The 27,639-nt window shown below is 42.5% G+C and overlaps 1 protein-coding gene and 1 long non-coding RNA gene across 2 annotated transcripts; one reads left to right on the forward strand and one right to left on the reverse strand.

Annotated features, from left to right (window-relative positions):
• The first annotated feature begins 147 nt into the window (after window positions 1–147).
• On the forward strand, window positions 148–27,634 carry LOC116308200 (synaptic vesicle 2-related protein). Its single transcript, XM_089033303.1, has 16 exons — window positions 148–642; window positions 1,190–1,290; window positions 2,393–2,491; window positions 2,587–2,658; window positions 2,809–2,933; window positions 3,439–3,502; window positions 3,888–4,013; window positions 4,327–4,455; window positions 4,667–4,743; window positions 5,334–5,422; window positions 5,780–5,878; window positions 6,027–6,138; window positions 6,430–6,511; window positions 7,784–7,873; window positions 9,317–9,430; window positions 26,637–27,634. Exons 1-16 carry the CDS (start codon window positions 459–461, stop codon window positions 26,643–26,645), a joined length of 1,572 nt encoding a protein of 523 aa, XP_088889429.1. The 5' UTR covers window positions 148–458; the 3' UTR covers window positions 26,646–27,634.
• LOC148909691 (uncharacterized) lies at window positions 1,131–7,178 on the reverse strand. The gene is made up of 2 exons (XR_016120301.1): window positions 7,024–7,178; window positions 1,131–2,466 (listed from the first exon to the last, which is right to left on the reverse strand). It is a non-coding gene; the product is annotated as an uncharacterized LOC148909691 (long non-coding RNA).
• Window positions 27,635–27,639: the final 5 nt, after the last annotated feature.

Consider the following 27,639-nt stretch of genomic DNA (forward strand, 5'->3'; position numbering starts at 1 on the left):
GTGTGTATTTGAATTTTACTTCTTTTTTTGCCCGCAAAATCGAGAAATTGGGTCAAAATGAAAATGTGTAGGGAGGAGTGGGAGGGGGGAACGACTATGAATGGTGCATTATGGGTAAAATGGTGTGACTCCGTGGGGACTCAATCGTTTTTTTAATTAACGATAACCCAGGTCACGATAACCGGTATAGAGTTTCTCTCTATAAAAAAAACAACAATGTGAATCCCATCCTAAGAATCTCATCCATTACTTTCATTCAATCATCCAATTTTACTTTTCTGTAAGATCAAGATATCAGTTCATTTGAGCATAGTATAATAGATTTTTTATAGTTTATCTGCATCAAAACTTTAGGTTACTTGTGTTGAGACACGACTTCATAAAAGCCAATGTTGTTTATCGACATTGGACTTAATTTGGAAAGATTCAAATTCTACTAGATTCATTCCCAGAGTGGCATGAATGGAATAGCATCCTACGAGTCGTCAGAAGAGGACTGCGAAACAGAAGTAATGTTGTACGATCGCACCAAAACAAGAAGGATCCGACATCATCTAAGTCAAGTGGAACCGAATTATGAAGATGAAGACAAGACATCTATACGACCTTTAATGCAGGAAGATGATTACTTCGATAAAGAAGGTACACAATTCTATGTATTTTTGATTAATTATGTATGTTTAGGGTTATTAAACATGAGTAAAGCAAGTGTCGCTGCCGAAATGCGTCGTGTCAACGCGTAAACAAATGCTTATCAGTGAGGGAGGCCTAGGGGAGGCGAGGGGTGAAGGCGACACGTTAGATGCTATTTCCCAGCCACATTCCTTCAAATACTTTGCTGTATTCTACGAAAATAAACAAAAAGTCGTGTAAGCTTACATCAATTAAGAAAGCGAGCAAGAAGAGAATTTCTTGGATTTTGAAAAAGGGGTATAATTGATCTCTAAGGATGAAAGATAGACGTAGCTATAAGCTTTTCTGATTGAGCATAAGATTTTCCCATTTCAAAACAAGTGTCATTCCCTTGTGAATAAGATTTTTGGTTTGAGTTGTATCCATATGCATGGGTCTTCTCATGTGCAACAGTGAAACAAAGAAATGGGGAATGACACATTACAACAAGACACCCATGCATGTTGGATAGATTTATTCTAACCTTCTCGGCCACAACTGAATTTTTTTTAATCAGATACAGATGAGGAAATCACTTATTCTGTTGGCGAGGCTGTTGATATGATTGGATTTGGCTGGTTTCAGATCCGTTTGATGATGATTATAGGTTTTTTCCAGGTTTGTGTATTAATATTTATTACTATGCTATATTAGTGTCTGTCTGTCTTTCTCGGTTCATATGTCTTTTTGTCTGTCTGTACATATAAAAGTCTGTTTGTCTACCTTTACTTGTTTTCTATAACTTCATTTCTGTCTGTCTGTCTACAGTAAGTCCCTTCGATATGTCTGTCTGTCTGTCTGTCTGGGTCTATTTACTTGTCTGCCATCTCTGTTTCAGTTTTCCTGTTTCTCTCTTTTTTATTTGTGCATATGTCCGTCTGTTCATCTTTCTGTCTGTCTTGATAAAACATTTTATCATATGACCCGTACAGCCCTGCTCGCACGCTCTAAGAAAACCATTGGAAAAAGTCATGTGATGGGGGCCGGAGGGCTTTGAGCGAGCAGGGCCGTATGCATCCCTGCTCGAATCCGCACGCTTTCTCTTTTTTAGCTTTTATTTACTATTTCTTTCTTTCTTTTATTTTTTTATTGATTTTTTCATGAGGGTCATATGATAAAATGCTTATTGACTGAGTTAGGTCGGGCTGTACAGGAAAATATTGGCTCTCAGTCATTTGTACAGAGCTCCCTGCACTCGGTCTGTACAGCATCACCTCGAGCCAAATATTTTCCCGTACGGCCCTCCCACTCAGTCAATAAGTACATATTAGATGACTAGAATATGATAGAGTGAAGTCATAAAACTTGTGAAATAGATATTAGACTTATACACTTTAGTAGATCCTAATAGGACGTTTGCATGATGGCGTCATTGACCTCTACTACCAGACTCCCTTGCACACTTTCTTTTGTTCAGTTAATCAGTACCAATTGTCTTACTATTCTCATGAGGGAATAAAAATTTAAAAAAGAAGGAAAATTTGCCGGACATTAGCGTCATTGGAGTCAAATGACACCATTATGCAAACATGCTATTCCTTTGTTTTCTTTTGTGTCTTATTTGACTATTACTCATGACTAACATTTTTTATTTCACAGGTTACTCACCTTCACTATTGTCACATATTTATTACCCACAAATTTACTACTAACTATTATTATTCTTGCATATGTCTTGTGTATTTTACAGTACTGACATCAACTCCTGTATGATTTTTAGGCTGCAGAATCTCTAGAGATGATGTTGTTATCCATACTTGCACCAACCATACGCTGTCTCTTTCATATCAGTGCCTGGAAGGAAGCATTCATTACAACTGTAATTATTCCATATTCCAATAAAAATTTTGATATCTGCTATTTATGTAATCATAAACTGGAAAGTAATCATTGAAATGGAAACGAATTTCTCAGGTTGTGTTTATAGGAATGATGTTTGGCTCTGCAGTTTGGGGCTGGGTAGCTGACAAGTATGGGCGAAAATTAGTAAGTTAACATTTAAAAAATGTTTTACAAGCATCACTCCCTGTATGCGGCTCTTCCACGAGGTTCGCACACCACCTAGCTCCCCATGATATATCAGCCAATCAGATTCTAAGATCTGCATGTGCATAACAAAAGCATTTTCTTATCAAGGTAATTGTCGCATCAGCTGTCTGGATTTCATATTTTGGATTTCTCAGTGCCTTTTCACCTCATTATTACTGGATTATTGCACTCAGAATGTTAGTAGGATTTGGAATTGGTGGAGGTCCACAATCGTAAGTATATGCACCAGTAAATTAACTTGCTCCTAAAACTCCTAGAATTTTGAAATTTCTTCCTTTAAAGTTCTTTAATTTTTTTTTTTTTTGAGCTTGTAACACCTCAAAAATTCCCAGAGAAAGGGGAGATTTTATGACATTGCACAGAAGTGACTTTAAAATGTGGGTCTTTGAAAAAAAGGTTTTTAGACTATTAACTGGGATTGAAATAATGTGCAATTAAAAATTCATAATTATGTCATAATATTTTTTCCCCCACAACTGTAATGCTAATTATAGCTAATGCATGAAAAATTTAAAAAATGAATATAAAAATTGTACTTTGCCTGTGAAACAAAGTTGTATAATTATTAGTGATTATTATTAGTGTTATTAGTGACTAACAGTCAAAAGAAAACAATGGAATTTGTGTTTACCACTATTCATTAAGATGACTATTATTTAACAGGTAAAGGAAAATCACCCTGTTTTATTTTATCCAATGTATTTTTTCCTTCTTTAGATCGACTCTTATTTCTGAATTCATGCCTAGTAAATACAGAGCAATGTGTATGTGTGTTCAATCGGTAAGTGATTTATTCTATCAATAGAAATGATTTCATGTGACTATCAATATTAGAAATTACATTTTCTACTGTTACTTAAAATGGAAATTGCAAAACCTTGTGGGATTGATTTGCAGACAAACTTTGAAAACAAAGGCTTTGGTTACAAGAAAAAGAATATTAATATCAGTCTTAAAAATATAATTTTTCAATAAATTGAAAACAAGACAACAAGACATTGTTCCAACATATTAGCATGTGTGCTTGGCTTGGCTTGTCCACATTTCAAATTTTCAATCCCATGATGCACAATTGTGACGTCATCCATGGAAATTGCTGTTTTTGCTATGAACATGCATTGTGATGGCTGTGACGGTAACCTTTTGTTTTCCCTTTCATTCTAAAGCCATGGTGGACCGTTGGCTCAATATTTACTATATTAATAGCTATGGTAGTGATGCCAACTTTTGGATGGAGATATCTTCTTGCCATTCTTTCATTCCCATTAATAATTTTTGTTTTTATCTCTAAGGTAAGCTTTTCCAATTTTCATGTTCTTAAATATAACAATTAACTTATTGACCGAAAAAATTGAAAATTATAGTCACTCCCAGAGTCTCATTTTTTTTGGCACAGACTATTTAATATTAATATTTGTAATATATACAATGGATTCATTGTCATACTGTATGAAAATGAACTTAATTAAACTTAATGAAAAGTGCCCTGATATTTCTTCGCAAAACGGGGGGCATATTGTCGTGGTCATTGCGTTAAGTGCTATATAAATTGCGCATAGATTTTATAAATTATTTACTATATTTTTTCAAATTTTATTTTTTCAGTGGCTTCCAGAATCATGTCGTTACTATCTCACCGTTGGACTTCGAGATAAGTCTTTGTCATTACTCTATGAAATTGCAAGAATGAATAAAGCTGCTGTTCCACGAGGCTACCTTAAAGATACCATACAGGTAGTTTGCCATGTCGAATCACTCATTTCTGATTTAAGATTTGTTTAGGACCATTTACGAGTCAATATTATATTGTCAAACTTAATCACCAACAATGTATTAGATGTCAGCTCATATAGGGAGGAAGGGAGGGGTGCAAACCTCAGCATCCTCCTCTAGATCCACCCAATGCTGTCAATATCATGACAGAATATGTTATTGTTATTTATAGACAGCAAAAAGAGGAAGAGTTAGAGATCTGCTCAACAAGGAATTTTTTGGATCTACTTTGAAATTATGGTTCTTGTGGTGAGCTTCCCATTTTTGTTTTTTGTTTACAGCATTACTACTGTTTTCATTGCTACACACTGACCTAGACAACAGTAGTGACAGGCAGATAGGGTAATACACTATAACCGTCAAACAAATGTATTGTTCAGTACCTTACATACATCACTCTGATTGATATTGGCGGGTAGTCTATTGCCTGATTTCTCTGTTGTGACTGTTGTCTTGATCAGCACTTAGCAATAAAAACAATGGACAGAAAGAGATTCCGGTTTTTCATTCTTGCAAATGACAGACATGGCAACGCATGCTGCGCTGTTTTTTGCCATACATGTTACTTAATGATGTACTGCATCATATTCATACCATACTACATGAACATGTTCTCTGTGACATATGAAACACTATTTTATATGCTGTGCTGTGCCTTCCTATATTGTACTGTCCTGTAGTATGCCGTCTTGTGCTGTGCTTTGCTTTTCCATGCAAAATTATGCTATTGCCATGTTGTACTCTTCATTGTACCTTGTACAGTGCTATGCTATGTTATTCAACCAGTGCATGCACATACTTACACCAGCTAGCCAAGTCTTTTTTCTCCACTACTTTAGGTTCAATGCTGCATTTACATATTATGGAATTGTCCTTATGACAGCTGAACTTTTCCAGAGTGAAAGTGAAAATGGTGGAAAATGTGAAGGTAAAGCATGTGAAAAGATGGAGAGGGTGTTGAGGAGGGGCACACTGTTTATGGTGTTTGTCGTTCACCACTAATGTCTGTTAGGTTTGAGGATGCAAGAAGAGTTGCTTTCATCATCTTTATAGATCTTCAGTTGTCATCATCATTATCATCATCATCAGCAGCAGCAGCATCATTAAGGATCATCCTCATCACCACCACCACCATCATTGCAATCAACAACATCAATTTCATCATCATTGTCATCATTATCATCACCATCATCACCACCAACATCAACAAGATAATAACACCATCATTAAACCCCAAAATTGCTCAAAAGAGAAATAGCATTAATCGTTATCTTTTTGCTGCCAGCTGCCAAAGGAACAGTAAAAAATCCTCATTGTGGCTGTAAACTGCTGACTACTACAGACTACATTGATATGATGAAGACTACTGTTGCTGAAGTACCAAGTAAGATACACTATAAATATCATTCAATGATAAACCTGATTGTTAGTATTTCTAGTGTCTCTAGTATTTATGTAGACTGCCTGACTGCCTGACTGCCTGATTGCCTGACTGCCTGACTGACTGATGTAAATTTCCCCTTTTTTTTCAGCTGTGATTTTTAATGTGATACTGCTTGAAAAGCTGGGAAGAAAGAAGACCTTAGCTTTGTTGTACAGCCTGACGGCAATCTTTTATATGTTATTGTTTTTTTGTACTCAAAGGTAACTAATAATAATTTATTGTTCTAATCAAGGTATATCTGTACCAGTAAAATGATGCATTTATTGTTCAGCTAATTGACCATTTCTTTAGTAGTTCTTATTTCATTTGTTCTTTCATTCACTCTAATATTTTTCAATTACGTCATTGGTTTCTTCATTCATTCATTGTTCATTTATTCTGAGGTTCCCATTCTTTTAGTCCTTATATACTCCTTAATTCATCCATCCATTTATTTATCCACCCATCCACCCACCCATTCATTTGTTCATTTATGCATTCATATTTTTCAGAGCCCTAATGGTGGTGTTTATATTCGGTGTAAGGGGCTGTATATCAGGAGTATTCACAGCAACATACATTTACACAGCCGAGGTAGGGAAGTCAGTAGCGACTTCAAGATTTGCAAAATCTACGACGTGGACGTCAACCGAAAGTGTAAATAACTTCACTTTATGGTTTCGCGCCTTCAAAGTCCGTCTTCCCTGTGGATGAGATGACTTGAACGGAATCTCTAATGAACAGAACCGTAAAAAGAAATTATATACCCTTCCGGTGGACGTCGGTGTCGTAGTCAAAAACCTTTCATCAATTTTAAGCGCTTTTCTATTTCTGGGTGCAAAGCAAGTCCAGACATAGCACATTACGTCATACACTTAAAAACTTGTGTCTGAGTATTTTAAGTGACGAAAGCCAAAAACTTGGTGTAGAGTTGTCTAGATGGTAAAGCATTATAGCTTTAATTATAAGACGAATTCGAGTCAACTCACTATGGATTAGGAGTTTTTAGAATGTAGGTCGTTGTACAATGACTACCTTACAAATGTATAATATTTAGTTCGAAGGAATGAGTAAGAAAGTACATGTAATATTAAAGCCATATTTACCGTCTGAAAATGTCTTCCATAAGGCTTCGTCAACGCAAATATCCTCCAACGGTGATGGCAGTTTTACTATGACCGAGTTTGGGTTAATATATTACGCGTATTCACTTGAGTATTGTTATACATAATTATTATGTATGTATGTATGCAAGGGAAACACGTGGTGTGAAACGTAAAACTCGGGGTAAAACTAGTCTCCCCCACAGCCGCTTTCAGTGTCGTCACGCAACGCTTTCTCAGGGGAGAAAGCGTTGCGTGACGACACTGAAAGCGGCTGTGGGGGAGACTAGGTAAAACATGAGAAATATTTTATTTAACCCGTGAAAAAATAGAACGCATAATAGTAGTCTCTAAACCCATTGTTAAATTCTTTTCTTTTTTAGCAATTTTTTTACCGCCATTGCTACGCGGCCACCTCGGACAAAAATCGCGACGTGCACTTTGCAATAGACTGGCGTCAATCAAACACGTTGACATCATTTACACGCGTGTGTGATTCAAAAGGCGCCAAAACTTGTCGATTGTTTACGAGTATTATGAGCCACACTCACCGGGCCTATCTGGGCCGATCCAAATCAATGTGGATCCTATTTAAATTAGATTAAACTTAGTATGTCTGTGTAACAGCATGGTCACGGTACTGATGTATGACATCTCATGAATGAATCACAGTGTGCGAACTTACATCTCGTCCAATCACAAGACTCAGATACGCAACAACCTCGATACCTTGAGTTTGATTATGTTTGAATTTTTTCCCCAGTTTTATCCGACGGTAATAAGAGGACTGGGTCTAGGATGTTGCAGTTCTGTAGCACGTATTGGTGCTATGGTAACGCCGTTCGTCTGTCAGGTATAGTTGGATAATATACACTGCACACACAGATATTCCAGGTGTGATGTATTCATGCATACCGGTGTCATGGTAACGCCGTTCATCTGTCAGGTATAGTTGGATAATGTACACTGCACACACAGATATTGCAGGTGTGATGTATGCATGCATACCGGTGTCATGGTAACGCCGTTCATCTGTCAGGTATAGTTTGATAATGTACACTGCACACACAGATGTTGCAGGTGTGATGTATTCATGCATACCGGTGTCATGGTAACGCCGTTCATCTGTCAGGTATAGTTGGATAATGTACACTGCACACACAGATATTGCAGGTGTGATGTATTCATGCATACCGGTGTCATGGTAACGCCGTTCATCTGTCAGGTATAGTTTGATAATGCGCACTGCACACACAGATATTCCAGGTGTGATGTATTCATGCATACCGGTGTCATGGTAACGCCGTTCATCTGTCAGGTATAGTTGGATAATGGGCACTGCACACACAGATATTGCAGGTGTGATGTATGCATGCATACCGGTGTCATGGTAACGCCGTTCATCTGTCGGGTATAGTTTGATAATGCGCACTGCACACACAGATATTGCAGGTGTGATGTATTCATGCATACCGGTGTCATGGTAACGCCGTTCATCTGTCAGGTATAGTTGGATAATGTACACTGCACACACAGATATTGCAGGTGTGATGTATTCATGCATACCGGTGTCATGGTAACGCCGTTCATCTGTCAGGTATAGTTGGATAATGTACACTGCACACACAGATATTGCAGGTGTGATGTATGCATGCATACCGGTGTCATGGTAACGCCGTTCATCTGTCAGGTATAGTTTGATAATGTACACTGCACTCACAGATGTTGCAGGTGTGATGTATTCATGCATACCGGTGTCATGGTAACGCCGTTCATCTGTCAGGTATAGTTGGATAATGTACACACAGATATTGCAGGTGTGATGTATGCATGCATACCGGTGTCATGGTAACGCCGTTCATCTGTCAGGTATAGTTGGATAATGCGCACTGCACACACAGATATTGCAGGTGTGATGTATGCATGCATACCGGTGTCATGGTAACGCCGTTCATCTGTCAGGTATAGTTTGATAATGCGCACTGCACACACAGATATTGCAGGTGTGATGTATTCATGCATACCGGTGTCATGGTAACGCCGTTCATGTCAGGTATAGTTGGAAAACCCACGTGTACAATGCACACACAGATATTGCAGGTGTGATGCATGCATGCATGCCGGTGTCATGGTAACGCCGTTCATCTATCAGGTATAGTTGGATAACCCACGTGTCAATGCACACACAGATATTGCAGGTGTGATGCATGCATGCATGCCGGTGTCATGGTAACGCCGTTCATCTATCAGGTATAGCTAAACATGCCTTGTTTCACACATCGTTTTTGCCCTCCAGGTATTACTGCGTTTTTCTATGGACTTTGCCTTGGGTGTGTACGCTACCACTGCTGTAATCAGCGTCGTTGTATGTCTTTTCTTGCCCATCGAGACGAAAGGACGAATTATGAGAGTAAGTAAGCTTAGTAATAAAATCGGTAACCCGAGCGGGGACGGCCCCGTGCATCATTTTAACTGGTAGACCCATAGTATCACTGTGAATATCTCTTTGAATCAATTACATGCTGTAATGCACACTAATACTAAACCTGCTCCACCTGACTGCACCAATCACCCAACCAGAATGTTGGACACGGTGTAGTGATGACAGTACACCCCCAAAACATGCGAAACCCTTAATAGAGGCTTGCACCATCACGTTATTGCCGCCATGACAGGAGGCAAGAACAATTGAATCTGGACTAATCTGATAGTAGTATAGGGGATGGGGGTTCCAGCGCAACGACCACCGGAGGATTACCCGTCTAAAGTGAATTCCTCGATTCGTACCGCGATTACCCGCATCCCGTGTCTATGTAGTTAAATATGTTAGTCTATATATGGAGTGCGAAGATTGTAAGAGAACTTTTAAGAAAGAAGTTGACTTGAAGAAGCATTTGAAGATGAAGACGAAATGTATGAGCAGCTATGATTGTGGATGTGGTAAGAAGTTTGAGACTAAGGTTAAATTGTTTTGGCATTGTCAGGATTGTGAGTATGACTACGACGATCTGAAAAGGGTCTGGAATTAGGCATAAGATATCTCCTATTATATAGATGGAATCCCAAAGCAATTTCGAAACGGTGTCAATACCCGGTAACGGTGAGATTGATGTTAGACAGTTTTGGCGTCAGTCAGAAAGGAAGGTCAAGAGAACGCTTCGAAAAGGTATAGAAGAATTAGGAGCCCTGAAAGCGAGTATAATGGTAGAAGTAAGTTTGTCAAAAGACGAGGTAATGACGACAGCAATGTTGCGATCAAAGTCGTTAGTGATATTAGAATCCACGAATCTGGATAGGTCACTCAGTGAAGCCTTAGAAGCAATAATGGAGTCGCTGTCTAACTACACGAAAGAAGGATCGGGTTGGACAGTAGAGGAGGTTGAAGGTATGGAGGTTAGCATGGCAAGGTACGTGCCAATACGAGGAGGAAGTTACGTCCCCCTACCAACGTGGGTAGAAAGGAAGAAGGCAATCGTTAACGTAAAGAATGACGACAACCGCTGCTTTATGTGGGCAATACGATCCGCACTGTATCCAGCAGAGAAGGATCCCTGTAGGACAAGTAAGTATCCCACAGACGATTTAGAGTGGGATGGTGTGGAATTTCCCATGCAGTTGATAGACATCCCCATATTTGAGGAAATAAACGATCTAGCAATTAACGTTTACGGAGTCAGAGAGCAGACGATAGTACCGTTAGTTCTGTCAAAAAGTAAAGGAGAGCGCGTACATTTATTCTACCACGGCGGACACTACTCATGGGTTAAACACATTAGCAGACTATTCTACAGACATACTAAGCACAAAGGCAAAAAGTACTTCTGTGACTGCTGCTTGCTGTCATTTACATCCTTAAATGCCCTAAAGAAACACGATGAGATCTGCCGCGGAGTCGAAGAAGTGGCGCAACGGATCCAGATGCCCACCAACAAAGAGCTTTCATACGCAAACCATCAAAAGCAGATGCAAGTGCCTTACGTGATATATGCAGACTTCGAAGCGTTGATAACTAAGGAAGAGCAGAAACGTGGTGCCATGAATAAGGTAGGATTACACGAGATCTGCTCCTTTGGTTACATAGTAGTCAGATCAGATGGTAAGGCCGACCCTCCTGTGATTTACCGAGGTAAGAACGCAGCTAATGAGTTTCTAGAAGCATTGCGAGAAGAGGAGGGGGAGATTAGAGAACAATTAAGACGTCCAAAGAAGATGGAATTTACCAAAGAGAACCAGGAGGCTTTTAACAAGGCAAAAAAATGCCACATTTGCCAACATACGCTTCTTCAGTTTGGAAGACGAGCCAAGAAAGCGTGGGATGAAGATGGAAAGTATCTAGGAGAAGCTCATTTTAAATGCGGGAAGTATGCTAAGAAAGGTGAGAAGCCGGGAAAGCCCTCCACGCACTGCATTCACTGCCACAAAGCATTTGTTGAGGATTTCTATGTGGATAAGGTTAGGGATCACTGCCACATCACTGGTAAATACAGAGGAGCGGCTCATTGGAAATGCAATATAAACTTCAAAGTAAATCCAGATATGGAGATTCCGGTGTTCTTTCACAACCTCCGCGGTTACGACTCCCATTTGCTACTACAAGGAACAGACGGCTCCGACGTCAAATGCATACCCAACAACAAAGAGCGCTACATGTCCGTAACTGTGGGTAAGCTAAAGTTCTTAGATTCGCAGCAGTTTATGGCGGACTCCTTAGCAAACCTCGTAAAGTATAACACCAACTTTCCCATTTCCAGTCAATATGGCGCGGAAAGGAAAGGAGTCTACCCATACGAATACATGGATTCCTGGGAGCGATTCGAAGAACCCCTACCACCCAAAGAGAGATTCTACAGCACCCTAAACGAGTCCGGTATAAAGGATGAGGAGTACCAGCATGCGTTAGACGTGTGGGAAAAGTACTCCTGTGAGAACATGGGGGACTACCACGACATCTACCTAAGGTCTGACGTAGTGCTGCTTGCAGATGTTTTCCAAAGCTTCAGAAAGATGGCTATGGAATATTACGGATTGGATCCCGCTAATTTCTACACGGCTCCTGGGCTCAGCTGGAGTGCTTTGTTAAAGAAGACAAATGCGCAGTTGGATCTCCTAACGGAGTACGACATGTATCGGTTTATGGAAGACGGTATTCGTGGCGGCGTATGCGGACCCAGCCGACGTTACGCCCGCGCAAACAACCCCTTAGTAGAGCACGACCCAGAGAAACCAACCACATACATTTACTACCTGGATGCGAATAACCTTTATGGTTGGGCAATGTCACAGTACCTACCTGTGAGAGACTTCGAATGGGATCCAGTGAAGCCGATAGACTTCTACATGCAGGTAGGAAAGGAGGAAGACAAGGGTTACGTTTTAGAAGTGGATCTGGAGTACCCAGAGCGCCTGCACGACGAACACAATGAGTTCCCCTTAGCACCAGAAGCGATAGAGATACCATTTAAGCAGCTAAGTCCGCTGCAAAAGCAAATGTGCCCTGGTTACAAACCGTACAGGAAACTAACTATGAACCTGATGGATAAGAAGAAGTATGTGGTACATTACCGCAACCTGCAGTTCTACGTGCGACACGGAATGCGCGTAGAGAAGATCCACAGAGTCCTAAAATTCACGCAGGAACCCTGGATGCGCCCCTACATTGACTTTAACACGCAAAAGCGTACCGCAGCGAAAAATGACTTCGAGAAAAACCTCTTCAAACTGATGAACAACAGCGTGTTCGGAAAGACAATGGAGAACATCCGCAAGCGCGTAAGCGTAAAAATAGTCAGCACCAAAGAGGAAGCAGAAGCATACGTGTCACAGCCAGGCTTCGTTAGATACGTAGAAATGCTGAACTTCTACGTGATTCACATGAAAAGGGCAAACCTCTTACTAAACAAGCCCGTTTACACAGGCTTTACGGTGCTGGATCTATCGAAGCTGCTTATGTACGAGTTCTACTACGATAAGCTTAAGCCAAAGTACGGAGACCGCTGTCGCCTCCTATACACAGACACCGACTCCCTAATTCTAGAAGTGCAAACGGAAGACGTTTACAAAGACTGCCTCCCCGACATAGACGAGTACGACACCAGCGGTTACCCGAAGGAGCACTTCCTTTACTCTGCGAAGAATAAGAAGGTAATTGGGAAGATGCAAGACGAAATGTTAGGAAAACCCATAGTAGGAATACGTGGGTCTGAAACCAAAGATGTACAGCGTGCTAAAGTTAGACGGCGTAGAAAAGAAAGCTAAAGGCGTAAAAAAGTATGTGGTTAAGAAGGACATTACGCACGAGTCCTACCTCAACGTATTACGAACACGCAAGGAACAGCGGCATAAGATGAACAGCCTGCGCAGCTATGGTCATCAGATACATAACGTCACGCAGGAGAAGGTGTCACTGTCTGCATTTGACGGTAAGCGATGGATGTGTGATGACGGAGTGCATACGATAGCATTCGGACATCACACGATAAGCAGTTCTTCTTTGACGAACCCACGCGTGGGACCATCATGAAGATAATACAAGATGGGCTGACCCTTCTTAGCTATCGCACTTCGGATCTGGTAAGTTTCCAAAGACCAATTGGGATCCGTAGCTCTTTTGGATCCTCCTTCTAGTTCACCCGGCTCATAGAGATATCGAACCGTGACATCACCTAATTTCTTTTCCTGGGGGAAGACCGCCCTCGAACTTCTGACGTAGGACTTGTGTTCCACGTGTTTCTTTTTTATGGCATCCTTGGGTTTTATCCCCGTAGCCCTGGCCACCTCGTTGTTCAAAGCCGCGACGACCTGGGGGAGCCTCTGAGTCCATTCCCTGTTGCGTTTGGAGGGATCTTCCAGCTCTTTCCAATACTGGTACCCAAAGAGACGCTCGGCCAGGGTCTTATTGAATCTTTCGACAATGCTTTGACCCCCGTGGTACTCAGCTTCGGCTCTCCTAATTTTAGTGTCGTGGTCTTTCAGGGTCTTAGTAACCACGCCCATGAACTCTGTCCCCGCATCCACTTGCAGCAGCTTAGGCCATTTCAAGACGCGCTTATAAATCCTACCTAGGGCTTCTGCGACTTCCCCAGAATCCTTACTGGTTATGGGTTCGGCGTCCTTATATCTGCTTGCGATATCGACTACGGTCAAAGCGTACCTATAGGTCTTTTTTCTCACCTTATCGTGCGGTAAGAAAAGCAAATCCGCCTGATGAACTTCATTGGGGGTTTTCACGGTGAAGCTGGGCCTGGGAATGTACTTAGGCACGGGAAGATAAACCTGCCAGAGGGTTTGTTTTTTCAACCAGTTCTTAGCCGTTTCGTCTGATACCCTGGCCGCGGTCGCGAGTTTCTTGATAGCTGACGCTCCTCTCCAATAGCCTTCAGGCCCATAGTAAATCCTTTTGAGTTTGTCCTCTACACGGCCCATTATATGAATTCCAGGATGAGATTGATCTTACGTCCGTTAAAATCCACCGTCTTTCCATCCACTTTGATGGTGATGTTTATGCTTTCTACCAAATTAGACAAATCATAGCTTAAAGAAATGGGAGTGTATTCTTCTGAGTCAAATGGATTACCTTTGGGCAGAAACTTGGACATAAGAGAAGACTTTTCTCCATTGTTGTAACTATGAACCAAGTCGCAATAGACTTCGTAAGAGGATGCGACTTTCCATTTCACATCATATGTATTGCCGCTATTTATTGTGGTACTAGTAAGGCCCAGGAGTTCTACCAATGAACTGTCCTTTAAATTAGCGCTTCCACTATTTTTCTTGAATTTCATTTCATGGGGTAATCCTGTGGTAAGAGTATATCCATGCTTTGCTAGCTCCTTAGCCAGTGTTATAGGGGTGTAATGGGAATCTGGTATTTTTGGTTTGGTACCGGAAGTTCCGATGACAAAGCCATTAATTAAATTATACCAAGAATTGTACAAAGAGCAACTAACCAACCGAACCTTACAGGCTTTGATGGGAGGATTCAGATGAGTAGTAAAGTTATTCTTGTCGCTTTCCAAAAAGACGATCATATATTACAGGGGACAAGTCCCCTTCGTTAGAGCAGATACGCCAAAGCTACGCCTCCTACCAGCCCTGCGACTCCTACGAAGACCAACTCATTGTCTTTTTGTTTCTTAGAAGGCTGATAGTAATTCTTAAACTGAGGCTTTCTTAACCTCGTTAATACCGCGGGGTGTGCTTGCGCATAAAGTTTAAAGGCGTAGTCTGTATTTTCAAAGTTCTTATCCGCCTGCATTTTGTCTTGGTAGTTCTTGTCCAACCAATCCCTGTAAGCTTGTCTTTTTTCATTCCAAGCTGCCACGTCCCGCTGATATTTCTCCAGCGCTAAATCGTGCCTTTTCCTCTCAGCGGCTAAGTCTCCGCTTTTGTCGCCTCTAACTAATCTATCCAAATACTGACCACCATAATTAGCTCCAGTGAATGCTAAAGCTGCAATGACTCCACCTGCGACTAAGCCAGCCATTATATATTACGCCGTAGGCAGGTACTTTTCCTTTCGTAGGTAATCCTTTAGCATGATAGCCCCGCCTACGGCAGCGGTCATTTTAGCGAAATTAGCGAAGCTCTTGCTTGGGTCTTCAGTAAAGTCTTCTTTGAGCACTTTCTTACCTACCCAACCAATACCCGCAACGATGGAAGTAATGATAGCTGCTTCTTCAACAGTTTTCAACAACGCGGTTGACATTATATTACAAAGCGAGAAGGTTATTACTCCATTTCAGGGATCTTACTTTTTCTAACAGCCGGTTCCACAGGTGTGTAATATGTTGGTGGTTCTACCTTTTTCGTAGCCCACCATTGTAAGTAGAGGCTGCCTGCTGCTATAGCAACTCCCAAAGCGCCAATGACGTACCCAGGATTAATAAAGGATTCCTCTTCCTCCACCTTTTCTTCTTTTTTAGCTTTGTTCTTTTTATTCATCTCTGCGAGCTTCTTTCCCGCGGCAACTCTGCCTGGAGATTTAGCCTTGGTAATCTTCTGCTCCTCCTGAGGTTGCTCTGCCTTCGATTCTGGTTCACTCATTTATATCTAAGGACTTGAAGGACTTGATAAGTAACTTAAGACGACTTGACTAAGTACTTAAGGATGACTTAACTAGGTACTTGAGGCGACCTGGGTAATTCCCGCGAACGACTTGACTAAGTACTTGATAAGTCACTTACAGGTACTTGACTAGGTACCTCAGCAAGTGCCGCCTTGAATACCCTTTCGACTTCTCTGTCCTTCTTGAAGTCCTTCCAAGAGGCCGTAAGTTCCTTCAGATCGACGTGCTGAGCTACGTGAAGTGCCGCAGAGGCGACTGCCATTAACTTACCGCACTTCAAAGACAACCACCCGCAGGTTATCTTAAGTTCTTGGGATATGACATAGTCATCTCTTATATCCTTCCGTAGTTGCTCCACGTCGTCTATGGGCAGTGCAAGTCCAAGCAATTTAGTCGCAAGTCGGATAGCGGAGTCTGCTACGGCGTCCGTGGTCTTACTTGCGAGGGCAGCCTCGTACCTCTTATGGAACTTCTTAACCTCCTCTTCTGACAACTTATTAACCTGTTCATGGGTAAGTTCCTTGCCTATCATTTCTTTGCACTTTCCCGAAGACACAAGGATGTTGAGTTGTTCCTTGAGGTTACTTTCATCTAATTGTGTGGGGACTTCATCTAAGAGCTGCTCAATCTCCATATACATTAACGTCATAAGGAAACCTCAAAGAGAAAATCATTTTGGAATGTTGGTGCGTTTTTAGGTGCCGCATGTATTCGTATAACTGTTCCTTGGATATCTCACCGCCGTAGTCAGAAAGGATGGTTTCCAGGTCAGACTTGCTCGGCGTATAAAATACGACCAGGGAGCCTATGTTTTCCCTGAAGGGCTTAGACACGCTGGTAAGCTGCTGCGAGAGCAACCAAACGCTGATATTGTCATGTCTGCCGCTGAAGGCAAGTTTTACCAACTCCGAAGTGCGTCTTTTTACGTCGTCCCCGCAGGCGATGTCGTCCAGTATAAGGAGGGTTTGCGTACTCGCTCGTCGAGCCTCGCGAGACGAGAATTGTTTGTGCCAAAACTTAAGATGGCTGGATAACTCGTTAGGATCCAGTATGTCCACAAAGAAGTCGTCGTCGTTCACTCCTATGCCCGTCCAGGTGCGGTTATTCACGTAGGTGGGGCATAATAGCACGATGTAGTCGAAGCGGTATCTAAAGGGTCCTAATAGCTGCTCCACGACGAACTGGGTCTTTCCGCAGCCGGTGGGTCCTACGATCAGAGCGTTACAAGGAATATGGTTCGGATCCATTATATATACGATGGAGCCAGTGGAAGCAGTAAGAAGGATTACCGCCGACGCAAAGGATAAAAAAGACACCATAGAAATGCAAAGGGAGGAGATAGACCGGTTAAAAGAGCGCGTGCAGGAATTGTACGATGAAATGTGCGGTCTGAAGCGTGCAGAACGGTTTGGTGCGCTTTTGACAATGGCGGGCTGGGCTAAGGAGTCCATTAAGGACTTCGTGCGATATCCTCCATAGGGTATTAATATATGGACTGCATTACGTGTGAACTACCTGCCGACTGCATTACCCCTCCCAAAACACCGATACCCAAACCGTGTAAAAAATACACCTGCCTTCATTGTAATAAGGTATTCCCCGAAGAATCCTTTGTTGGGCATTGGTGTCCCGCGGATCCTAAAGCACAGCGAACTTTAGCTGACACCTACAAAGAGGATCTGCAAGGTGGTTTCAAATAAGGTCTTCTTATTTATTGTTAATTTGTTAAAGTAAGATAAGAGGTTTCAAAAGAGTCTTAATAATTATTGTTAAGACCTTCTCACAGGCATTTAACAAAACAACAAGAAATAATAGACCCTATCCTAAAACCCACTTGCAGGAGCTTAACAAAATAACAATAAAAAATAAGGTATGTATAATGGAGTGTATGCAATGTAATAAATCTTTCAGCAGTAAGCAGCGACTGCAATACCATCTTTCCAAAAAGGTTTGTCAAAAGACCGTAAGCACCCTTTGCGGCGACTGCGGTCGAGAGCTGTCCACCCTCCAAGCCTTACAATATCACCGTGATAACAGGGTTTGTCTTAAAGGCTGCTGCCGCCGCTGTGATGAGCCCTTCTTTGAGGAGAACTGGCATAAGTACCGCTGCCGCCGTTACCACCTCGAAGGCATTGCCTGCGAGACCCACGGTGACGTAGCCGAACGATGTTGCCCCCTTGAAACATCCCGGGCGCTGACACAGCGTAAGAAGGAAATTGATCAAACCTTCGTATGCTTTGACGACGTTGAGGGTGTCAAATGGGAGGACAGGGAACACTGGGAATCCATTTGCGATCGCTGTGGCTGTCAACGGAGCGGACAACATATTTGGTGCTGTCTATACGACGGACCACGGCCTTTCGGCCATTACCTGGCGGTACGAAAGGCTTGGAGGGAAGAAAATGAGTAAGATATAATGATAGCTCAAATCGCAGCATTCGTAGGTGGCGCATTAATTGCCGTGTCAGTCTTTGATATCACCGAAAAAATGAGGTCCGCCGAAGCAGACCAATACTTATCTAATCACACAGAGGATTAGCATCCACCCTACGTTCAACGTCGAACTTCCATCGACCGTTAACCTTACCATAGCTGCGTATGTGTGTAAATTCCTCGCCTTGGATTACATACCGCACGCAGTCGGGCGCCCATAAGGAGCACTCCCTACCTTCGTATTCGAGGACCAACCTTAAACGGCTGATGTCTTCGAAGACGACATAATTTTTTATTTTGTATGTGATGCCTTGAGCCAATTCACGCCAGTGTGTCTGTTCAATGATCATTATATCTATGAAATATTCTTTGGTGGGTCTGCAGCGTCGCCTGCGTCTTGAAAGCCTTAACACACCAAGGGCAAGGCACGCGAATGCCTTCCGCGTAATAGTCAATCTCCCTGCAGATAAGGTCATAGTCGTTGCACACCATAGTTAGGTAGCCATTTACCTCGTATTGCGCTAGTAACGCCTCTTGTTTGGGGGATAATACGCCGTTACCCTTAGGTGTCTTCAACTCCAGACATAACCCATTGTATTTTTTATGTGCATTAAGAACTAAGATGTCAGGCTGACCTGCCTGGTAACCTTTCTGCCAACATACTATTCTTTTGGAGGCCGAGTCCTGTAATATTCCAAGACCTGGTGCAAGCAGTAGGATAGGGTGGAACCGACGTATGTAGTCCACGACTTTCTTATGCAGGTCAAACTCATTCTCGATCTTAAAGACTAACTTGTTAGGACCATCGAACCGCCTTTCTATTTCATACTTACCCGTTTTCCTTAGCGTAGGAAGAACGTCACCTAACACCCATTTCCTGAACTTTTTTGCTTCAGCCTTTTCAGATCCGAATATCAATTCGTAAAGACCTTCCTCCGTCAAATACACGGCATTGGGTTGTGCGTTAAGGGTGTCACGCTGAGTTACACCCTTTAAAGACCTAAGAAGCACCTTATTTTCCTCTGATACATGATCAGACGCCGCTTTTCTGGAATTTACGTAACCCAACGCCAACGCCACGGACTTCGCTTTGAAGTAAAGTTTATCGCCTTGCACTATGCATTGCAGTTTGGTTTCGTTGTTTTCGAATACGCGAAGCATTATATACCAACGATATTTTTATCAAAAGGATGAGTGAGCACGAATCAATAGGCAACGCTCTTTAGCTGATTCATTTCTACGCTCAGTTGCGCGTCTGAGACTACGAAGATATACGCGTTGATCTTAGTAGTGTCGCTGGCATGTTTGGTGCGCTTGATCTCCAACGTAATGCCGTCCTGAGTATTTACCAGGCGTAAACCCTGACCATGTAGGTCTTCGTCGTTCGTCGTGCGCATGTCGATCCACAGCGCATACTTATCCTTAAAGAATTCCTTTGGGCCAATTTGGTCACCAAACTTACGCGCGACTTCCCGGTACATGTCCTCAGGCTTTATCCCTTGTGAGTAAACCTTATTAGGCACTCCGTTAATGCTAACGCCTACGTTAGTGATGTTAGGATTAAAGAATGCCTCAGAGTCACGCAATCCTGCCGTGTATGTTTTTGCAAACAGTAACATTACCCCTGTAAGGCTGCGTCTGGGTAGGTTAATGCTTTGGTTGATGACCTCTTCGACGTTGTTCGTGAAGCTGAACGTCTTGTACATCACGACGTGATCGTAAAGGAAAGCCTTCCCGGCGCTGTATTCCATGCCAGCGCTACGAGCCAGCTCTTCGCTGTATACCGTCTCGTACTGCAGCTCCAAGTTCTTGATGGAATAAGGATCCACGGCTGATGAACTTACATCTTTTCCTTGCAGGATGTTCGTAGTGTCTGCTAGGGTCACTTCGAACTGCAGTTCGCTTAGCTGCCTTGGGTAGTATGCACCGTGGTTCGTGATAACTTCGAAATCTAATGGAACTACATGCTTAGTACCATAAGCCGTCTTTATTTCGTCTTCTCCTGAGGCGCCAGAGGTTGCGCTTCTTACCTTGCGTATGGCATCACTGGCGATTCCCTGCTCTATCCTTTGCGCGCGGTCAAATGCAGTCAACCATAAGTCTTTGTACGTGGTATACAAATCATACCTGTTCAAGTCCAAGAGGGATTCCCCGGCGAACTTTACGCGTATTTTGGAAACGAGGTTTCTACCCACGTTATTGACGACGTAACGCGCGTCTGCGGTATCTGGCTGTATTGCTAGGTTAAACCTTAGCGCTAGGGTGCCAGGAACCAACACTAGGTTATCCGTTAGGCGGGGCACGCCTACGTACAGCGTTTCCCCTGGCTTTGCGCTAGAAGGCGTAAAGGTGACCCGGTGAAAGGTGCGTTCTGCTTTCAGTCCGCCAACCTGCTTAGGTAATACGTTAGGATTTAACTTTGAGCTTATCATATATAATGGAAGTAGAAGGAACGGATTTTGACCCCACCACCGAAGAAGGTCAAGTCGATATTAACGACGAAGAATATGACGCATGGACTAAAGGCGCGGAAACCGACCCCCTAGTCTACGACATGGCTTTAGAAAACAAGTTTGGTAGAGGGTGGAGGAAGGCCAAGGCCACCTTAAATCGTATGTGGCAGTCAAGAAACCGCGGCAAGTCCGTCCCTGAGTACTTGGAACTTCAAAACATAGAGCAGCCTGAGGCCGCAGCGGGGGAAACCGTAGAGTGGGCAATGGAAGAGCTAAATGAGCGCTATTCCCGTTTCGATGCTGACGACGTAAGGCTCACAGAACGCGGAAACAAAGTCCTAATAAGCGTCCAAGACCTGAGATTCCCTGATAAAAACCGCTGGACCAAACCACAAATCCTCTTCGACGAAAATGGCTCGGTCAAGGTTAACGTGGCAAGATTAAGAGGCTTTCAACTAGCTACCAGAAGTGCGTTAGAAAGGTTGGGAGCCCTGAATGAAAGGGTCGCACTAGAAAAACACGCCGAGGAACTACAAGAAACGTTAAAAGAAAAGGAAGCAAAGTACGAAAGACAAATACGGCAGCTAACCGATGCTCAGAAGAAAGAAATCAAGGGCAAGAACGAAGTCATACTGCAATTCAAGCGAGAAGCTGAAACGGCTTTAGACGAAAGAGACCGAGCCAGACACGCCTTCAATCTTGCTCTAAAAGACCTGGATATGAGCAAGGAAGAAGCTAAAAACTTGCATATCACCATAACCGGCTCTTTGGAGGAACGGCGGCAGTTGGTTGCCGAAATCAACACTAAGGAAGAACAAATCCGGCAAAGAGATCAGGCCATCGAAGACCTGGAGGGGCAAATAGAGCGGCAGCAAGAAGTAGTTGCGGACCAGGCTCGTCCCGAAGAAGAAAGGAAAGCAGCTCAAAAGGAAGTAGATATGCTTGAAATACACCTTGCGGAATTACAGGCGGAAAAGGAAACCCTGGAAAAAGAATTGGGGCTTACCACCAAGGAAAAGGTAAAAAGAGCCCTTTTAAAGTATGGTATTCCGCTGGCATTTGCGGTCGCTATTTCGAGCGTAGTAGGAGTAATCCTATCCGCGCTTAAGGCTACAGGCGCGGGCGTAAAGAAATTAGGCAATGGGCTGACGGACTTGGGAAAAAAGATGGCAGCCGGTCTTCCTGGGCTGCTGGGTTCGGTTGTTTCCTTGGCACTTAGGGCCGGCGGCGAACTGTTAAAGTTCGTGGGGAATAACATTTGGATCTTGGTTGTCGCTATTGGAGTGGTACTCCTGAAGAAGATGAAGGGATGATCTTATCCTTATGTATTATGTCGGGCTTATCGTCGTCGGGTGTCCGAGGCGTCCTCGACTGGGGATAAGTAAAGATAGTATTCGCACCGCCTTGATAATTTGGTATTAGCGGCAACACGCTTATAGTAGAAATAGGCTTATGACTCCAAACCGCATCGATAATATTGCTACCCACGCCAATGCTATTTATCCTTACGTTGCTCGGCGCCGACCCATCGCTGGTACCATCATCGGGAAATATTTGTAACTTAGCATACTTACAATTAATTACCATATGAAACGCGACCGGCGTTAAGTCTTCTAAGCTATTTTTGTTTGGCTCCATCGAAAAGTGGACCGCTCTTCTGCTGTTCGAAGAAGTCCGATAGGGAGGCAAAGGCTCGTCATTCTCATCAACGAGCCTAAACCCCACGTTCGCGCTCGTTCCCGTGTTAATGCAAATGGTGTAAATAACTAACGCAGGTCCTCCAACTTTAACCCACATCCCCGTATCGAACCACTTATGTCCTTTGTACTCCTTCACGTCTAAATAGTGAACGTAGCGCATTTCACTTAAATGTGGATTCATATATTACAGGGAACAAGCCCCCTTCGTTTGAAGGGGTAGGCAACAAAGTTACCTTCTAAAGACTTATTACCGTCAAAGTGCTTATGGTCTTGTGATTATAAGCCGTATCTCTTTGATTTTCTATGCTATTCACGCAAACGCTCCCAGTATCGTCTACGCGCATTTGCAGCTTTACCTTCCCATGGCAATCAGCAACCATGTGTAAAGTCCAAACAGATAAATTCTCAGCGCTATTCGTTGGTGGTTCTACGGAGAAATGTACGGGCTCTCTGTTGTTTGTCTTATTTCTCATAGGCTGCAGTACGCCATTGTCATCCAGGAACCTAAAGCCGACGTTGGCGTGACTACTCGCGCCCATGCAAATACTACAAAGGATTAACTTCTTTCCCGAGTAGTTCAAATTCACGGACATGCCCGTAACATCAACCCAAGAGCTCTGGGTGTATTTTTTCTCGCCTGTGTAAGTCGTATAGACACAATCTACTCCAGCTACGTAGGGGTTGTTCATCGCCATATATAATAACTCAGACCAACACCCGCGACTGCTAGGCCGGCTTTTAATAAGTTATGGTCATATTCCTCAGGTATCGCAGGCAGGACCTTCTTCTTTACGTTCTTTGGTGCGGGCTTTTCTACGTGCTCCTTCTTAGGCTTCTCCACGAAATGGGGGATGCTTCTAAGAGTGTCAGAGTTCACGTCGTTCACCCCAAACTTCATATCATCAGTAGCTCGCTGCAGCTTATTGTTATAACCCACAACGGAATTGGTGTTAATAACCAAATTACTTGGCATTAACCAACAACCAGGCGACAAAGCGTAATCCAGTCGCACTTTAGACTGCTGCACCGCTAATTGATATCTCTGCACCGATTTAGATATGTCATTTTCTATTATTGCAGACTCAAATAAAGTTAGGAATTCTTGTTGCGTTTCCTGTGAAGCGCCTTGGGATCCAACAATGGGGTTGCGGGTATTTACCTGCGCTCCCAGGATGCAGTACACGAATGCTTCAATGCTACGGTTAATCCTGGCTAGGTTCCTTAAACCTTTTCCTTTCATTAACACAAATGGATCCCAAGTGCCGGGGTAGTTCGTTTGAATTCTAGTAATTAATGAATTATTACCCTTATTACCACCCATATCACTGAACTCTAACTCATTACTTGGATATTCCTGATGTCCGTAGTCGGCCGGCTTCTCACCATTGGCACCCCAAACATAAACTATACCCAGCCCATGCGTCTTACCCTCCTTATAACGAAAATCTTTTTGCTGTGGTTTGAACTCATTAATTAACCTTTCCAGGGCTGCGACGTCATAGCGATTATTCATTGGATTAAATGCCTTATCTCCCGGTAAAGGTACGTTAAGCTCCTTCAACAACCTCCTTACCGTAAAGGCAACGTGAAACCGCATAAATGAAATGTGAAACATGTCCGCGGCAACACCACAACCTTTAGTGGCGGCCCAAATAGCAAAGTTTAACTGCTGCGGCCAATACCGCATGTTGGGCCCTGCTAACCATTCCCTGGCCTCTTTACCTGACGTATGCTTCAACATCGTCTCTTTAAAGATATCCCTTACTACTACGTTAAACGATTGCTTGCCCACTGGAATCTCTAAATGCGTTACCAATTTTTCAAAGTTGTTTACACCACCTTCAGCGTCGTAAAATGGGTAATCTTCCTTGGTCATTAATAAATTCCTTGGAAAATTAGGTTTCTTTGGGGTAACTTCCTCATGTTTTCCCTTATCTGGGTGTAACTTTTTCAATCCCTCCTCCAAATCCTTATTGGTGTAAACTAAGTCATTAAACTCTTTAAAGTAAATCCCGTCAGGTCTGCTTTCAAACTTCGAGGTTACTGCTTTGGGATACAATTCCTTAAATGCTGCCCAGTTGGCATAATCCCGGTTGTCGTGATGTGGCTGCTCCTCAATATCATTCCCAAAAGCGTCGTACATTAGTATATATAATGGATGTTATACCATCAGCACCTAAGTTGTATCCAGATGTTCCCTATACTACACCTAACGAACTAAACGCGGAGAATTTCAGGCTTAATAAAGCAAACTTGATACTGGCTTACTTGGAAGGGCAGACAAAACACTACGAAAAAGTCCGAAAAAAGTACGTCAGAGCCCGGAGTACGCTACATAAGATTGCGATAACTTCAGGATCCATATCTGTTGTGTTAACGGGCTCCGGCGTCGCTACTTCGCTTACTGGACCGGGAATAATTATTGGAGTTCCTTTGGCCGGCGTTGGGGCAACCTGTGGTATCATTTCGGCTGTTGCTACGGGTATTATGAAACAGCTGTCAAGCAAAATATCCAAGCATGACACAACAATAGCTCTGTCAAGGGCTAAAGTAAATACTATCACTGACCTTGTCTCAAAGGCTTTGCGTGACAGAAAGATAGACGACGTAGAATTCTCGCTTATCTTAGCTGAAGAGGAAAAGTACGAGAAACTAAAGTCGGACATAAGGAATAAAAAAACAGTCGTAAAAGATCTTTCCGAGGAATCTCGCAAAAAGATCTACCAAGAAGCGAAAGAAGAGCTTCAAAGAAAGCTTGCTCAGTAAAGATTTGCTTTGAAAAGAGCGTGACGGGATTCTATTTACATATCGAACGCCGGCTGTCTGGTTCATATGCGTAATCAAATGTCTGAAGCTATCATTGACGTCGGCACATTCCTGAGCGCCTTAACAACCAGCGATTTTAAAAGTGAATATCGAATCTACTTTCAAACTTGCTGGTTGTTAAGGCGAAGGGGCATGATCGGAATGTTGTCTATTGTTTTACACGTGAACAACTCATTGTTCTTCCTAGGCACGCCACTTCCGCCACGTGAAAGTAAAAAACCCACGGTCAAAGCTGTTATCATTATTATGTCGATCGCCTTGGAATCCATCCTAACAGGGGGTGGTTGGGGTCGATTTCGTGAAATATTTCGTAGATTACGTCAGGGTAATAAGGAATATCCTTATCCAGCCGACAAAACATCCACTCGGCTTTTGTCATATCAGAAACCTCGGGAATAGACTTACCGGTAATTTCAGACAAAAGATAGGGAATAGCTTTGTAATATTTCCCTAGCTTTAATTTTTTCAATGTCTTCCGTAGACTTTGTGGGGTTGGCTCTTCTAAGTGGTCTATGATTTTCTTCTTTACTTCGTTGTCTAAATCTACCGGTCGATAACCTTGGATATGACTCATCCAGTCCCTAAAATATTTTATTCTCTTATAAGGTGTTTTCTTACGACCTCCATTGGCGTAATATTGCTCTCTGGTAGCATTTGGTACGGCATTGCGAATGTTTTTACCACACTCGTAACACTGTGCTGACGTGTCGTCTTCTATTTGCATTTTCTTACCACAACAAATATACTTATTTGGCTTAGTAGGTACAAACTTGGGTTTCAAGCACTTTACACAGAAATCATAAGCAAACTCTTTACATTCTTCGCACTCCATATATAGACTAACATATTTAACTACATAGACACGGGATGCGGGTAATCGCGGTACGAATCGAGGAATTCACTTTAGACGGGTAATCCTCCGGTGGTCGTTGCGCTGGAACCCCCATCCCCTATACTACTTCTGATTTACATGACAAAAAATTCATTTTCAAAGGGAAAAAGACTCTATTGTGCCTCCTGTTATGGCTGCCATCACGTAATGGTGCAAAGCTACAATACATCTTACCCGTTTTATTCGTAGATTTGCTAAGAAATGATAATGCTACTTACGATACCAATTCTATATCTTGTTATTGATAGGATATCTAGCAAGACTTCTCTGTTGCTGTGAGAACGATGACCGACCATTAGTTTTAACGTAGTCCCCAGTCCCCGTCAGTTAAGGTAGGGTGACCCTAGTACTAGGGACACAGGGGAACTACCCTACCTTATCAGAGACCTTAGGGACAAGCCAAGCAAAAAAAAACAAGCGAGAGCTTTTAGCAATAGAAACATAAACTTGTATATTTTACAACCACCACTCCACACGTACGGGGCTCTTCCGTAAGGTTCCCTCCACACGCACTAGCACTACATTCTATATTCACAACATACGACACTCAACTCGCATGTTTACCTCATGTTTACGTGGCCTTCACCATGGCTTTCAACTCAGTCTCGCCCCAGTTGTTTCCCGGCCGTGCACAAAGAAATTCTAAAATAAGGTTGACCTTGCACAGAATACATTGAGTTGCCGAAGCAAGCATGGTCCAGATATACACCTATTTCAAAAAACGTTGTCGGTCGAAGATCTGAAATCTGAGACCGAAAGAAATTGTGGGTTGTAAGCTGTAAATTGTTTGTGGTTTTAATAAGTAGTTCGCAAAAAGTTAATACCTTGATATACTAACTTTGAGCGATGACCTGCGCTGGTAAACTATCTGGGTAGGAGTATATTGAATTGTGAACGAGAAAACACGCAGTCCCCACAATTCCAATCGGTCTCAGATTTCTGATTTCAGATATCCAACCGACAACGTTTTTTGAAATAGGTGTATATCAGTTAAAACTTGGCTTATTTGCCGGTTAAATTTTATGGCATTTATCAGTTTGTCTGTAAACGCCATCCTTTAATTTTCACTCAATGTGCCAAGAAAAAGTACTCACTATATAGTGCTTTTTAGAGCACTCTATTTAAAAATAATAAATATTTATATATGACTAGTTAATATTTATGACAATATTTCAGCAATAAATAAAAATAATGCGCACTGTTTCAGTTTTGTTGTATTGTTTGTTTAGCTTTTACCACGTTTATAGAGGC

The sequence above is a fragment of the Actinia tenebrosa genome, unplaced genomic scaffold (genome assembly GCF_029948245.1).
Source record: "Actinia tenebrosa isolate PJP-AT-01 unplaced genomic scaffold, QUT_ActTen_1.0 PGA_scaffold1__47_contigs__length_23844297, whole genome shotgun sequence".
Taxonomy (NCBI): Eukaryota; Metazoa; Cnidaria; class Anthozoa; order Actiniaria; family Actiniidae; genus Actinia; species Actinia tenebrosa.